Source organism: Peromyscus californicus, unplaced genomic scaffold, assembly GCF_007827085.1.
Source record: "Peromyscus californicus insignis strain IS unplaced genomic scaffold, ASM782708v3 Scaffold_14__1_contigs__length_90479793_seg_2, whole genome shotgun sequence".
Taxonomy (NCBI): Eukaryota; Metazoa; Chordata; class Mammalia; order Rodentia; family Cricetidae; genus Peromyscus; species Peromyscus californicus.
Window position 1 is genome coordinate 17,960,558 of NW_026294436.1, and position 13,866 is coordinate 17,974,423.

General features: G+C 40.8%; 1 protein-coding gene across 1 annotated transcript in view; it reads right to left on the reverse strand.

Moving 5' to 3' along the window:
* The window catches only part of Srgap2 (SLIT-ROBO Rho GTPase activating protein 2), a 224,989-nt gene that overhangs the window by 35,388 nt on the left and 175,735 nt on the right, over nucleotides 1-13,866 (reverse strand). Inside the window, 4 exon segments of the mRNA XM_052736861.1 lie at nucleotides 1,652-1,676; nucleotides 3,400-3,427; nucleotides 5,941-6,025; nucleotides 13,538-13,735. Of these exon segments, the coding sequence (XP_052592821.1) occupies nucleotides 1,652-1,676; nucleotides 3,400-3,427; nucleotides 5,941-6,025; nucleotides 13,538-13,735 (336 nt within the window).

Here is a 13,866-nt window from a genome sequence, read left to right on the forward strand (position 1 = left end):
GAGAAGAAATAATTATAGGAATAAGATGATAAAAAGTTAGTGAAATTTTTATCATTTTAAAAAAAGTATAGCCAGGCCTGACAGCAAGTGTCTAAAATCCCAGAATTTGTGAGACAAAGATAGGATTACAAGTTCCAAGCCAGATTAGGTTACATAGTAAGTAAGATGATGTATTAAAAAAAAGATGATTTTTCTCATCAAAATGATATCCATAGTCAAGAGGAAGACTAGAGACATGGCTAAGTAGTTAAGAGTACTTGCTGCTCTAGCAGAAGACCCAGGTTTGGTTTTGGCACCCACACAGTGGCTTATAACCATCTGTAACTCCAGTTCCAGGGGATCTGACATCCTCCTCTGACTTCCATACAGGCACCAGGCATGCACACGATTCATAACATACATGCAGGCAAAACACCCATACACATGAAATTAATAAATCTTCGAAGTACTGAGGAGACAAGGAAGTCTGTGTGAAGCGACTTCTGTAGCTGGACTGCCCACAAAGCCATAGAATTAGACCATGGACAGAGTGCTGGTCTGGAAACAGTGCAGAGACCCCATGCCCTCTGCATCTGATGTCTGCCCTGTGTCCAGGGCCTCTGTGTATGACTTCAGTTGACATTTTAAAAATGTTTTGTTTATATGTGTGTTTTTGTCACATATGTGCACATACCCTAAGAGGCCAGAAGAGGGCGTTGGATCCTCTGGAGCTAGAGTTACAGGCAGCTGTAAGTGGCCTGACATGGATGACTTAAGTTAAACTTAAGTCCTCTGGAAGAGCAGCAAGTCCTCTTAACTGCTGAGCCCTCTTTCCAGCCCTGCAAATGACTTCTGAAAGGCCTGGGTCCGTTTTTTCCTGGGTAGACAGAATGATATTTCTGAACACTGCCTCCCACCCCTGTTCTTGCTAACTTTCCTCCTGCAAAGCTGGTGTGAGATGCTCAGGGAAGGTAAAGTCACTTCAGTACTCACCATAGGCTACAACTAGTGAATGGAATATTGCTACTGCAAAAATATGCTTCAGTTACCTTTTTTGTATTGAGATTTCCCCTGATGTGGAGTACTCAGGCCACTGCTAAGAGTCCTCCTAACATGAGGGAGAACTGGCTGCTCAGTGGTGGACTTTAATACAACCGTGAAAGTCATGTGCAAACCTGTCAAATTGAGTATTTCTTTTGTAACATTCCCCAAACAGTTTCATAGTACTTTATTAGGGTATGTCAGGAATACATCTAAGATTACAATGTTCCCAGAAGCAGTCAAAACCTACAAACTTAGGCAAGACTTTTTAGACTGAGGATCAGCTACCTCAATGCTGGTGCATCAGTGTGTATATGAGGACTTGTGAGGCCTCTTTATGGTCTCCTAGAGAAGGACATCATGGGCTATCGAACAATTTGTCCACATTTAAACCAAACCTAACATGCAAGAGATTTAAATAACTAACAAGAAGAACAAGTTACAGAGCTTATGATAATTCCAGGAAAGTTGAATCAGTGTTTACTACAGTTTTAACCATATGTAACTAAAGATACAACCAAGCATGGGCATGACGTCAGAGGAGGCATGCCATGGAATTCAGTCATGGCTGTAGGAAGTATTCAGTTTTCATGAGCCAGGCTGAACAGTCTGGCTCTGCTGGGCTCTTTACCTGTTTCCTCACGGTCGAGCTACGCCTGTGGTTGAGTCACCAAATCAGAAGGACCAGGCCAGCAACAGGAAGGAAAAAGAGAAAATGGGGACAGAATGAGACAACCATTCCTAAATCCAGAACGAAAGCTTTAAATCATGTAAAACAGCTGTACAGCAGGTAATGAAACATATCACATTATTGAGCTCAGTCCCAGAAACAGCTAAGAGACTTGGCAAGCTAGTTCCCAACAAAAGCCTAATAAAGTTTATTCTTTCATAAAAGCACAGAGGTCCCCGATTTTAATGCCTACCACTGTTTAAAACTTAATAGGAGGTAAATGTTTAATCTGTAGTAAAAGAGATTCATGTTAGACAATTTTAAGATCTTTTTGTTTGAAAGGAAACAATAATAAACACCAAAGGGTGTATATTTTCTCTTGGGACTCTTGGGAAAAAGAAAAGGACTGCTTATTTTATTTTATTCATTTTATTTTATTTTTATTTAGATGGCAGGACATTCAGACTGAAAGAAACCCCAGGGACCCTCTGCCAGTGCTTTTCAAGCCGTGTTTAGCGGTAGAAGCCTTTTTCTCAAAGGGTATCGGATCCAGAAGCACACTACTGCAAACATGGAGGGCTGTCCTCCTTGTGAAGGTAGGAGCCAGGCAGCGATGGGGCCTTGCTCTGACTCTGCGGCCAGCCTGCCCTTAAGGCACCTTTCTGAAATCCTAGTGCTTCTCTGAACTAACACAATGCTCTTATCTTCAACAAGAGGAGACTGATATTCTGAGAAGGAGATAAATAGTCCCAGGTTTCACATGGGGAAATAACTCAGCAAAGGAAAATAGTCCAGATCTATTTAGTCAGAGGTGTGGTACTTCTGAGGATGTTAAGACTATACCACTGGGAGACAGGTTCTACAGAATTTCACCTCAGTTCCCTCCAGCCCTCAGGAATTGTATATTAATGGGACCTACACTGTAATCCACGATGACAAAATGATGAAAATCAAATTAAGTTATCGCTCAGCAACGAGTCTATAACTGTAAATGGCCTCATGACTGTATGAGTTGCCATGTTGATACAATGCAATCTGGTTCATTTTAAACGTGTTCTCCTTTTAAACCAGCACATTTTTAGGCATCTGAGGGTGCTGGCTAAATGAATGTCTTGTTCTCTGCCAGCTCATAGCAGCATCAGTGACTGTGAGGGAAAATATTTGGCTGAGGTGGAGAGGGAGGGAAGGTGGGGAAAGACTGGGAGGGCTGCATACTTGTACATCAGCAAAGATCTCTCCCACTGCTATCTGGCAAGCCAAAGCAACGAAGTATTTCATTATCCACCAACAGTCACTAATTAGGCCCTATCATCTTTTCCATTTATTAAAAAAAAAATCCCAAATCAAATGCTAATCTTTCTGTGTCAGAGACTTCCCCAAGGCCACATGTTGAAGTCTCCTAGCTAAGAGGTTACCAAAATGCAACAGAGTCCAATGCTTCTTTTCCTTGTGATACAGTGGCTTTGGGGAGTTTCTGGAAAGATTTTTATCAAGTGATAACTCCCATGACATGATTCTGCTTAGACTTCCCTAAATGGCAGCAACTCCACAGCCATTTGAAGGAGATAAGAGTTAGTAAGGCAAAGAGAAGGAAGCAACTCTTGCCTCAGGCTACTCCTTTGCCAAATCATCCAAGGACAACTCTTTGGCTTTTTCCCAGGTTGCTATTCCCCATGAGTCTTTCCTTAGCCTTTCCCAGAGCCACTTACCTGGCAAGGCTACAATCTGTCCGCTGACCTGTGGAAAGAGAAGGGAAAAATGTATTTGTTGAAGCAGAAGGGGTGGGATTGGCTGTACACCCCAGGGATAACCATGCCCTTCATATCTTCACAGGGAGCCAGTAGCAGAAAAGGATCATCCTAACTTCATTTGGGGCAGGAATTTTGCTGCTCCAGGTTCCCACGCCAAAGCCATCAATATCTTTGAATCTTGTCAATTCTACTTCCCAAATGAGAAAACAGGCCTGGATGTATGGGAAGAACAAGTCAAATCATATTCTAGAGAAAAAATTTATTGTAAGCCCTCCTATACAAGAAATCTAGCTTCTTATGTATGTGCTGGGTATGTAGGTTTTGGGGACACAGGGCATGGGACAAATTTGTTTTTCAGTATATAAGCAAATACACATACACACATAGTTAAGGATGGGAAGAAAAGGGAATATAGAGAGAGGAAGGAGAAGATATGTAGGTTCTAGTTTTAGAATCATACTAAATCCTCCTGTTAACTTATACTGGCATAGTAAGGCAGAGATAAGATTGAATACCCACGTGGCTAGCAAATGACGGCTTTCAATGAAATGACAGGTGGTTAAGACTTTCATGGGCAATAGTTAGCTTTGAAAAGTGAAATGGAAAACCTTAACAATGACAAAATATTTTTTATAAAAATATGAATATATGCATGCATAAACTGTGATGTAATATGTTGCCTTCTTTGGGTCAACAGTTAATGAAGCTTGATCTGTCTTAGATAAATCAATGGCAAACCCTGGCAGGCAGTGAGCCAGGAAAGAAGAGATCAACCCCTATAGTCCTTATTCAAGTTTCAGGAAAGGCAACTATGAGGTATGGAGAAGGCAGGATTTTATTCTTGCATTTAGAGTGTTGCTAATTGTTATGATAGTTCAGCTCATCTTCGGTAATACCATCCCCCAATATTTACCAGCCCTGTTACCAAAGGCTCATTTGTACAAATATTATTCTGAGCCATTATTTTCAACATCTGTCCCATTTCCATTCTGGAATATTCATACACATCAATTATCCCTCTGTGGCAAGGATCAGAGGCTCTTACATTATGGTGACAGACACAGAAGGCAAGGACATGATCATTTGCACATAGGATGATTTATAGCTATTAGTTTTCTCTATCTCTGGAACTTGTCATCTTTAAATTATGGTAATTTGCAGCCTCAATGGTCAATCTCTATCCCTCTAGAGTAGCATTATTTGGTGCATACGTGTGTATAAACATGCACACATGCATGGCTCTAAAGTCCTTCTCCCTGTCTTCCAGGCTATGCTGAAACTGTCTCGAGAAAAAGAAATCACAGCTGTAAGTTTCTTCGAATAGCTCTACAGGCTGTCTCTCCTCTAACTCACCACATCGCAATCTGGTAACTCAAGAGTAAAGACTTTCTGTAAGCAAATGTGGCTCTCATGCCTAGACCTGAACTGTCTGGGTGGAAAAGATCAGAAGGTACTAAAAGGCTCTTTTCACATTAAAGCAAACATCTTTAAAAAAAAAAAAATCACAGGATCAAAGATACTAGAGAAAAAATTTCTGGGGAATTGTCCAGGGTAGGACAAGGACAAGGCAAGAAGGGTGGGTAGATGAGTCTGGTCTGAAAAGTGGGACTCCGATTTCTCAGCTAAAAAGCCAACCAGTCTTATAAAATTTGCTATACTTCACAGTTGGTCTGACGAGTGCTCAAGAATTTATTTAAAAATGTTAGACTTGTGTCTGAGTGCAGGCACATCTGTCACCAGAGACCACATGCCGCCTGTGGCCTCATCTCTAAGAGAAGAGATTAGTGGGATAGGGAGGAGGGCAGAACATTCAGGGCATCCTCAACCTGGGAATCCCATTAATCATACGATGCTGAAAGCTAGGCAGGAGACCTGGGCAAGGTGCCAAACAACCTCGGGGAAAGCTGCTTCTTCAACCTTCACCTTCTGTTTGATGGCTGACTGGGGAGAGAAAGTCCAGAAAGTCTGTCTGGTTCTCTGCCTCAGTACTTTCCAGTGTCTGGTTAAGATTACTGCCAGAGAAAATGCAGTCCATTCAGCACTTTGTCTTAGTGCAGGCACACTAGAGAGATGGCTGCTACTGAAGTGAAAGGAAATGCATGTTCATCCTGGAAGCTAGAGCAGCAGCAAGTCTGCACGTCCCCCTCCATCTGAGGACCTTCTCTCTCCAGGACCGGGAGTTCCAACAAGTGTCTAGAGAGGAGATAACCCTGAGGCCCCTCTACCACAGCTGTGGCAGGAAGGTGAAGGACTGGGTTTGGGTGGAAAGCAGGAAGACCCCACCTAAAGAAACAGCTGATGAATATTAGCATCCATTACACATTGCTGTTTTCCCATTACTCAAGCAGCCATTTAACGGAGTACTTTCCCAATGAACAGGCTAGGAAAAGAAACACACTCAGACAACCAGTGGGGTTGTCTACACACATGTGCTCAGAGTCAAAGCAATACTGGGCCTCTTGGCTCTACCAAGCTTCAGCAGAGCATGCTCACACTCACTTTCTCCCAGGGTTTTCTGCAGGAGGTCATGCTTGGCTTGTAACTTGGTGATTAGGTTCCTACCCTCCAAGTACTCCTTCATTTTCTGTAAGGGAAAAAGAGAAACAAGAAAACTTAGATTCCTGAAGAAACACAAGACACAAATGTTCAACTGGACAATTACCTTTGAGAGAGCATTTGATTTCTGACTTTATGACTCAATTTCTAGCAAGTCCATTTAAATTCTTTTAAAAAATCTTTCTCCACTGATTATCATGGCAGGTGCATATCTACAAAGTATTTTCCTATGAATTTAATGTTAGCGAGTATAAGAAAACTATTTTCTAAGTAAAGTCTGTCTCCTTTGGTCCCAGTAAAGAACAAGAACGGCAGGGAGGGTGGACATCCTTCCTGAGTCTCAGTTTCGCTGGTGTGAAGATATACATTTGCTATCTGCCATTTAGGCTGATATCCCATTCCTCCCAGGGTGCATTTTATTACCCTAGGAATAGCACCAATGGTAAGCCTCACCCACAGAGCACCCTTGCATAAGCCAGACCTAAGAAGTCTCACCCTCCATTCTAATGTTGGAAGTTGGGAGTTTCTGAGAGCTCAGCTGGAGTGGCCGCCACCTACTATGCGCACATACAAATTCCAAGCACAAGATGAGATGTGCCATCACACCTGCGCTAGTAGGCGAAATACGACTATGTTGCAGTTTGAGTTTTGACATCTCATCAACTCTTGTCTGGCTTGTGAGAGACTATGCTTGACTGGAGAATTCACAGAATCTTCAAAACAACTGTATAAATGACTATGATCATTATTCCACTTTACTTGAGTAATGGGAAGAAGGTAGTGGGTTTGAAGAGATTAATGAAATTGCTCAAGATCAAAAAAGTGATGGAGTCACTCACTACCTGTTGTGTAGCAGGTTCCCCCTCACCCCATTGAAACATTCCATTTCCCAGGGAAGTACCTTAAGAGATGAAGTAAAACAACTCAGACTAGTCCCAGGAAGTTCCTGAAGCTGACCAGATTCACTAGGCCCCTCTCTCCCAAGTATAAACAATATAGACTTCTAAGTCACTCTCAGACAAGCTGAGCTGCAAAGAAAACTCTCAAAACAAGCCCAGCTGCTTGAAGGAAGCAGAGGACAGCCAAACAGCCTGAAAAGAAGCAGAGATTAGCCAATATGTCTGGAGGAGGCTCAGGACTAACTAAGCCACCTGAGCTTCCTATAGACTGTGCAGTGTGCCCCAGGTGCCCAGCTTTTGTGATGAAGATGTCTTTGAGTCATTTCTGCTCTTGTAAATAACACCTCACTCATACTCCTACAGATAACCCCAATAAAACTCACTGGTTCACCAGGTTGGACTTTGACAGCATTGTATTATATTGGTCTGTCATGGGCTCTCTATCTGGGGTAAATAGATGTGTATGTTGTGTCTTCTCAGGAAAGTTTTGTCACACAATAGTATCCAAACATGTAGTTTGACAGAACGGTGTGTGCTCTGAAGCATTATAATAAAATGTTCTACCTACTATGTTACAGAGCCAAAGAGAAGCAGAACAACATTTCATAGTAGTCATTATTTTACATTAGTAGCAATCCAAGAGACTTTAGACTACATTAGCACATAGTCTGTCTCTCCCTTACAACAAGCCTATACATACACGAGGAAGGTATTAGCAGCTCTCTATTAGAGATGAGAAGACAATTCTAGGAGAGGGAGGGTATAACTGCCAGCTAGTAAATGGTAATGCTAGGTGAGGACTCTTTTTCCATTCTCTTCTACAGCCGTTCTTGAGGATCTGAGGCTGCCTTGGCCATTCCTGCTGTACTAGCTCATTTGATGGTGTTTAACTTAGAAGCAAATGGGTCTCCCAGAGTATGATCCACTAGAAAGACTTGGGTTTGCTCCAATGAATAAACATTTTAATAATAATAATAGTTCTGTCTTTTACTGTGCACTAACTAAATAAAAAAAAAAGAATTGTATTTCAAGCCTTTGACTTTTATGACTCTCACTACTTCATTAATGATAAAGGAAAATGAAAAGTTCTGAGTTACTCTTACTCTGTATTTTTCTATCCAGTATGAAGTTTTAACTATGAGCTTGCCCTCTCATCGCCATTTAAAATGAAGGAAAACCTGCTTTTCTGGGAGATGGTCCCTGGGCCTCTTGTGCTTGCCCACATGGCCCTATGGATAACTTGTAAATCCCCATGGTACCATTCTCATACAGCCTTATCACAGAAGGTTTACTCTGGTGTCTTTCTATCCACAGACCATGCCATTGATTAGCCCAACTATCCATGATGCTTAGTGCCACTCCTAGAAAACAGTAGGAACTTAATAAACATGAAGGATGAATAAATGAGTGATCTCATTCTCCTCTGTATAAACTGTTCCTTGCAATTACAAAACCTGCCCCTAAGGGTATCCCTACTCTAAATGAAACAAACCAGAGGCAAACCCTCTGCTGAATCATTTCTGCTGTCTTATTTAAGGCCTGTTCCCTGATCCTTTATGCCTTTGCATGAGAACATCTGCATGAAAATAGGCTCTCTTGTCACCTTCCTCTCTCCATCTGTTCCAGCTGTCAGCTCACTTGCTGTCAGTGTTCCCTGGGTGATATCCTAATCCCCATCCAATGCCTAATTGTGGGCTTGGAATCCTCCTTAGGACCCAGAGTGGAAAAGCCTCCAGGAAATAGCCATTGCTAATAGTACAACCCCAGAAGGCCTCTCTTTGGAAAGTTATCCCAGAAGTCTCAAAGGTTTCCTAATGAAGAAAATTCAAGAAGCTATAACCTCCAACACAAGACCAGAATGCTCACAATACAGCCAACATCCTGAAAGGGGGTGAAGAAAAACTCCTTTCTCTCAGTCATGTTTCTATTCTCAATTTCCAACCCTCCCCCAACTCCAAGTTCATGTTTACAACTTACTAGGTAACTTCAGCTGTCACTTGGTGAACCACTAAAATAAATAACAATCTGATAAAGAGGTATGATGTCACCTTTTCAGGTTCCATTACATACTAAAGGATCAAACTGTATCAAGATATGCTCTGCATCCCTAAAACAAGGGTGGAAAGAACATTGGGGTTTCGCATCTAGGTGGGAAAGAAAAGGAATCCCAGAGTCTGCAGACATGCTATCCATCACTTCCTTATCTCACCCAGAAATCAGGACAGACCTGCTGGGAATAAATAATCCTGCCTGTATCAGTGGAGCTGAGGTAGAAGGATTCAGTTGTTGCTGAACAGACTTAGAGCTGAGACAGCCGAAGCCAAGGAAGGCATAAGTGGCTTTTTGGTAATTAGGCAGAATATCAAGATTATAATAATCTGACACCACACACACACACACACACACACACACACACACACACACACACACACACACACACTCACACACTCTAACTCTCATATACCAGATCACAGCTCTAAGTCTAACGGCTTGCCTAAATGGACAAAAGACTGCCTTCTCTCCTATTATTTTACCCTAATCTACCCCTAAGAGTTCAGATAGTTCGGCTTTGTTATTTTATCAGTCACAATTTTCAATCCTTTCTTCATTTCACCTCCCATTTGAAAATGCCATACTCAGGGCCGGAGAGATGGCTCAGCAGTTAAGAGCACTTACTGTACTTGCAGAGGACCTGGGTTCAGCTTCTAGTACCCACATGGTGGCTCACAACTACCTATGTACAGTTCTAGGCTTCCAATGCCCTCTAGCCTTTGAGGGCACTTCATGCAGGCAAAAACTCATACACATAAAACAAAAATAAATCTGAAAAAAATTATTTAAAAAAAGAATCCTATACTCCGATTTTCCATTAAAAAATATTTAGGAGAAACTCCAGCTTTCTAAGGCTTTGATGATTCTTGGCCAACCAGAGAGGACTCCTGCTCACAGCAGAGAACTGGTTAAATAAAGATGATGTAACTATACAATGGAATTCTGTCCAGCCATTGGAAAGGGATTTGTGTAAGATATGGGACAAATCCTTTTAGACTACCATGAGTAATGTCCAAAATGTGACAAAAGGGACGTGGGAGAGAGCGAAAGCAGTGCCCTTGTCCGTCACGTTTTAAAGGGAAGTGGGAGACAGCGAAAGCTACCCATCCCACTGCATTTGTTTTCCCAGTTTTCAAAGCTTTCAAATGGGAAGGCTGGGTTAGATGATATTTAAAAATTGCTTCAAGTCTAAAATTTTATAATTTCCCACAGATTTGCAAGCAACTGACCTTTGTAAGACATATTTCAAATTTCCAATTGGTGTGACATGGGCAAATTAATTTGATGACAGTCACGAGCAGTCAGAAAACTATCCCAAAAGCCCATGTGGTCACTAGACACACTACCTAGGAGTCAAACCATAACAAGGGATCTCTTTACAACTTTCCAAGAACAGCAAACTTCCAAATGTGCTGCTTCTTTTTTTTTTGCACAGTCTGGCAAGCATAGGCAGACCCTAAGTTTTAATTTGGGGATGTCTATTTCACAACCACCACCAAAAACGCTGCTATCAGAAGACAGATTACCTGACACATTTCAGATCCAGTCACAAGAATAAAGAATTCATGCAAGTCTGTTACTAGATAAACCAAAACTAATTTCAATAGTCAAAGCAATGTGCACAATAATTTGACAAGGAGTACCATGGCCACCAAAGTCAGGAAGTGGGTTGTAGGACCCCACTGAATTGAGATAAAAGGGAAAACAGATAGGCAGGATTCTAGAGGTCATCAGTTTGAATAAAGTTACTTCTTTTTAAAAAATGATTTCTTTTTAATTATGTCTCCGTGTGGGCATGTGCATGTGAGTGCTGGTACTCACAGAGGCCAGGGTGGATCTAGAGCTATAGGCAGTTGTGAGCCCCTGGATATGGTCCTCTGCAAGAGCAGTATGAGCTCTTAAAAGTGCTGAGGCATCTCATCAGCCTTCTTGTTTGGGAGAAAATATCAACTTCTGAATATATATGTTATAGCTTCATTTAATCAAAAAGTAATTCTGACAAGGACTGTTTTAAGTCCTTTTGATTTTCATGTCCAAAATGTCTTTTCCTCTTCTTTTTTGTTGTGAGTGTGTATGTGTGCATGCATGTGTGCTAGAGGTCAGTGCTAATCACAGTGTCTTCCTCAGCTGCTCTCGACCTTAGTTTTTGAGGCAAGGACCCTCACTGAACCTGGAGCTCACCAATTCACTAGGCTGGCTGGCTAGTAAGACCCAGGGATCCATCCTCCTGTCTCTGCTCCCCAGCTAAGGAATTACAGGTTGCCCTGGTTGCTTTTACATGGGCTACTAAGGTTCAAACTTAGGTCTTCATGCTTGTATGGTATGCACTGACGAAGCCATCTCCCCAGCTCCTAAGCCCCCAAATCAATTAATTATTTATTTATTCATTTATTTATTTTTCTCTTTTTTAGTTTTTTTTCCAGACAGGGCTTTTCTGGGTAGCCCTGGCTGTCCTGGAACTCTCTCTGTACACCAGGCTGGCCTTGTACTCAGAGACCCACCTGCCTCTGCCTCCTGAGTGCTGGGATTAAAGGCGTGTGCCACCACTGCCTGGCATCCCTCAAATTTTTTAACTGGAGGAGTTGAAGGAGTGAAATGGTCAAAAAAACTGTATGCATGTATGGCATTCTCAAATAATTAAAAATGCAATTAATAATCATTTTTAAAATGGAATCTTCTTTGATATAAAATCAGCTCAGAAAGAGTTGCCAAAAAATCCTATTGTTAAGAGATAATGAGGCTTGAGGCAGTGCCACAGCCCCCATTAGAGTCAAGTAGTTCTATTAACATGCAATTTAGTTTTCTGCAGGTCTTTGACATTGTCTGCTCTCCTTGAAGAACTGCAGTCTCCTTCCCAATCCTCTTTGACCTACTCATACTAAAAATCAAGCACACAAGGCAGTTTGTGTGATGCTCCCCCAGCACCCTTAGTCCTGTTGCTGCTCAGACACATACATGCATTTAAAAAAACGGTTTAGAAATATATGAAGTCAAAACCAAAGTTCTCTCTGTATATGCCTAATCCTCTCATTTTCTTCTTTCTCTTAGGCACTAAGCATTTCAACTTGTAGCATGGAATCTGGCATATAGTAAAATCATGGCGACCATCAGTGACTAACTTAATAATGACTGACGCATGAATTGACAATGGTGACGGTAAAATGGATAGCAGTTAATGAGCACTGTGAACCAGGCAACGTGTCATCCCGTCTCTTTGTAGATTTGTAAATTTACACACAGATTTACAAAATCTCATATGGGCTGGACACAGAGCTTAGTGATGCAGCTCTTCCCTAGCACATATCAAAGTTCCAACAAGAAACAAACAAAAGCCCCCAAACTGCTAGAATATATAACTGAATGACTTAAATTTATAATGCAACATATACAAAGTTGTCTCTTTTTGTAAATATAATTTTGAATACATGCTCATATGTATTTATTTTCTTCTTTTTGCATTTAAGTTTTATATAATGACCATGTTTTAAAATATTTTTATAGTAAAATGTATTATATGTTTATAGTTTTAAAAATAAATCACTTAAGTTTTCTGTATAAAACAAAAATTTTCAGTTGTTTTTTAACAATACTCTTAAATCATACCCTTTCAAAAGTCTTCTTTGGGATTTAAAACAACAAAACCACCAAAGATTTGAAGCTTAACTAACTGAAACAGATTTACAAAAACACCAATCAATCATATTAGTGCTTTTAAAGAAAAAAGGACAATGTTCAAAGAAAAATTAAACAAATTGTCCCAGCTGGAAGAAAAAATCTAATTTGCTCCATGCAGAGTATGCTTCATGGCTGGAAGACAAGTGAAATTCTGTCATTTGGTCAGCATGCATTTTCAATGGCCATGTTTCATCTTACAACTGCAAAGTCTTTTTTTCCTTTCTTGGATATCAAAAGATAAGGAAATAAATTTTAGTGCAAGCAATAGGTCTTACTTGGCAAGTTCAAGATAACTTAATTATTAAAAAGCAGCATAAAAGACCAGCTAACAACCTTTCAAAGAAACACACATACACACACACACACACACACACACACACACACACACACACACATATCTAAAAGAAGACTTGAGAAGAGTGAGTAAAATATACTACTTTAGAATTCTTGATAATTGCCAATATTACAAAAAATAACTTCCTAATAATGAGAGTTATATGATAATGTATTCAAATCATCCAGGAGAGACTTTAGACTTTTTAAAACAAGATACATATTGGCAAGGATATTTGAATATAGTTCTAAAAAACCAAGAAACTAAGTCCCTTGTCATGATCTTCTGTGACTGAGAGTGCTACTTTCAAATGAAAGCCTACTATCTGGTTAAAATTTTCTCTAATTTCTTTTTCTCAGTAGTTATTTAGGAACAGCTCTTTCTTTGAGGTGCTCTGTAGATAAATACAATTTGTGGACACTTTTGCTTTAGGTGTAGAGATGGTATACAAGTATGCCAGATTTAAATCTAGTGTACTCAAAGCTTGCTTTTCAGACAGTTGACAAAACTCTTGAGTTCCAGAGCTCCCTTATGTCACAGTGTCTATTCTTGATCCTCTAAGGCCAAATGAGCACCTTACCGTAAAATAAAACTGCTCTGTCTCTTGCTGGTTGGCTCTCCTCTTAGCAATGCTGGGCTTGCTCATGAAAGTTTCTGAGACTGTTGATTTGACAGACTCCATAGAATTGCTGTACTGGAAGCAGTCAGACACGTCGAAATCCTCAACAGTCACAATGTCTTGAATGGTCTGCAGGGTAGCCTCCATTGTCTTCTTCACCTAGAACCATAATGGTCAAAATAATCAGGAGAGGCAGGCTGTAAAGTAGAGGTGATGAGCAACTAGGAGAAGCTTGAGAGGAAGGAAGGTGGGTGTCAGCAGAAATTACAGAGCTAAGTGAGTGCTGCACA